The following is a 2,053-nucleotide window of genomic DNA, read 5'->3' on the forward strand; positions in this document are numbered from 1 at the left end:
GGTGCTTCTTCCTAGATACATCAAACATTTGGTGCTTGCAGTAAACAGAAAATGCATAGGTTTGATGTTTAGTTGTTTTGAAACCAAACGGCTCCGAAATCTTGTCAAAGTTGCTAAATTTTGGCAAGACCAACTTTGGCTTTTGTCCCATCATCCCATGTGTTTCTAATGAAGTGCTAAGACCTAAACAAATTGGTGTCATGATGCAATTTTCTTCAATTGTTAGCAGCTCATAGGTTTGGTCACTATAAGAGCAGCCATAGTGTGAGCCTGGAAACGGTGCTTGAAGGAATATTCTCTACCAAGCACTGATGCCCTCCACTGCAGATGCTGGTGCTTGAAATAAAAAAGGCAGCACCCGGATCCAGTACATGCACCGGTGCCAAATGAATATAAAACTATTTCTCTTCCAGCAGCTGATGAATGACCGTTGGGCTCATTTACCTATCAATGGTCACACACAACAATCAACGGTCACACACCACAAGAGACCGTTGTCTCATAAATCTCCTGTATAAATTCATACAACCAGTGAAGACCACATAGCTACATCCTGTAGACATGGAGAACTTCTCTTCACCAAGTTTCATAAATTTGCTCAACTCCTCTAACACTAGTTCTGATCCAAATGATCCAAACCTGCAACACCAGCGCAATTTCCATCCACACCACTATTCCATGAACTATCCACCCCAACAGATGCCCCCAAATTTCCCTGGTTACCCACACAATTTCAATCCCTTTGGAGGCCAATCAAGCTATCAACACTGCTCTTCAACACCAGCAAGCTATAATGGAGGTCCCAATATGGGAAACTACCCACAAGAAGTGCTTGGTGGCTTTGCAACCAATGGTCCATCATCTGCAATTGGATCGATGGCTTTCTTTGGAGCTAGTGGAGGTAGCAGTTCACGAGCTAATGAGAGCAGCATGATTGCTTCAGCTTCTCTAGTGTCCGGAGCGCAGCTTGGAAGTCCTGTAATTCAGATTGCAGGGGAGAGTGAGAGCAGCTCAGATGATAATGAAAAGAAAGCAGGGTGTCAACTTTGGACTGAAGAGCAGAACCTACGACTAGTAAGTTCTTGGTTAAAAAATTCAAATGATCCAGTTCAGGGCAATTCAAAGAAGTATGAGTGGTATTGGAAGGAAGTTGCAGATGAATACAACAAGCATGCACCCAAAGAGCAAAGAAGAACAACAACACAATGCAAAAATCATTGGACCAAGACTATCCCTTTGGTTAATAAGTTTAATGGAATCTACAATGAGATGAAGAGCACATATGCTAGCGGCCAATCTGAAGATCAGCTCATGAAGAAAGTTCGTGCAAAGTACATGTCAGTTGCGAAAAAGAAAATGCCATTTCCCTTTGAACATTGGTGGAGACAGGTGAAGGACCAACCTAAATGGGGTACAGCTTACCCACTTGAAGAAATGCACAAGAGAGCTAGGCTGAATGGATCAGGAGATTACACTTCTTCAACTCAAGACACTAATACTCCTAGACCACAGGGGCAGAAGTTAGCGAAAGCCAAAAGGAAGGGCAAAGGGAAAGGGAAGTCACAATGTTCAGAAGGCAGCAGCTTTACAGATGAAAATTTGCAGCTATTCAATGAACTTCAACTACGGAAGTCGATTGTTGCAGAAAAAATGGCTGATGCCACACTTGTTCAAGCTGAAGCTGCAAAAGCTCAAGCTGAAGCTGACAAAGAAATGGCTACAACTGAGAAGGAGAAGGCAAAGAATGAAAAACTGGAAAAGTACCTACGGCTACTTGACAAAGATAGTTCAGATTTTGATGAGATTGCCTAGGCACGACATGAACAAGTGGTGGCTTACTTAGCTGGAGAGCTTTTTCTTTGAGAAGCTTAATTTGTACTTTACCACTTATTGTGTTGCTAGAAGTAGGTTTCCAGTCTCCAGCATAATTTGTACTTTACTGCTTATTCTGTTGATGATTATGTATGCGAATTGTATGGAATGAACATTTATGTCTTTTTTTTTCTAAATTCCTACATCAGATTGCATTTATTAGGACACATTTAATAGGGAA

General features: G+C 41.7%; 1 protein-coding gene across 1 annotated transcript; it reads left to right on the forward strand.

The window, feature by feature from the left end:
* The first annotated feature begins 561 nt into the window (after positions 1-561).
* Positions 562-1,812, forward strand: LOC133883967 (glutathione S-transferase T3-like). Its single transcript, XM_062323382.1, has one exon. It carries the CDS (start codon positions 562-564, stop codon positions 1,810-1,812), a length of 1,251 nt encoding a protein of 416 aa, XP_062179366.1.
* The last annotated feature ends 241 nt before the right edge of the window (positions 1,813-2,053 follow it).

The sequence above is a fragment of the Phragmites australis genome, chromosome 1, assembly GCF_958298935.1.
Source record: "Phragmites australis chromosome 1, lpPhrAust1.1, whole genome shotgun sequence".
Classification (NCBI taxonomy): domain Eukaryota; kingdom Viridiplantae; phylum Streptophyta; class Magnoliopsida; order Poales; family Poaceae; genus Phragmites; species Phragmites australis.

Excerpts from the sequence above, each read along its gene's own strand:
- LOC133883967 (XM_062323382.1), top strand. The coding sequence starts at position 562 with ATGGAGAACTTCTCTTCACCAAGTTTCATAAATTTGCTCAACTCCTCT.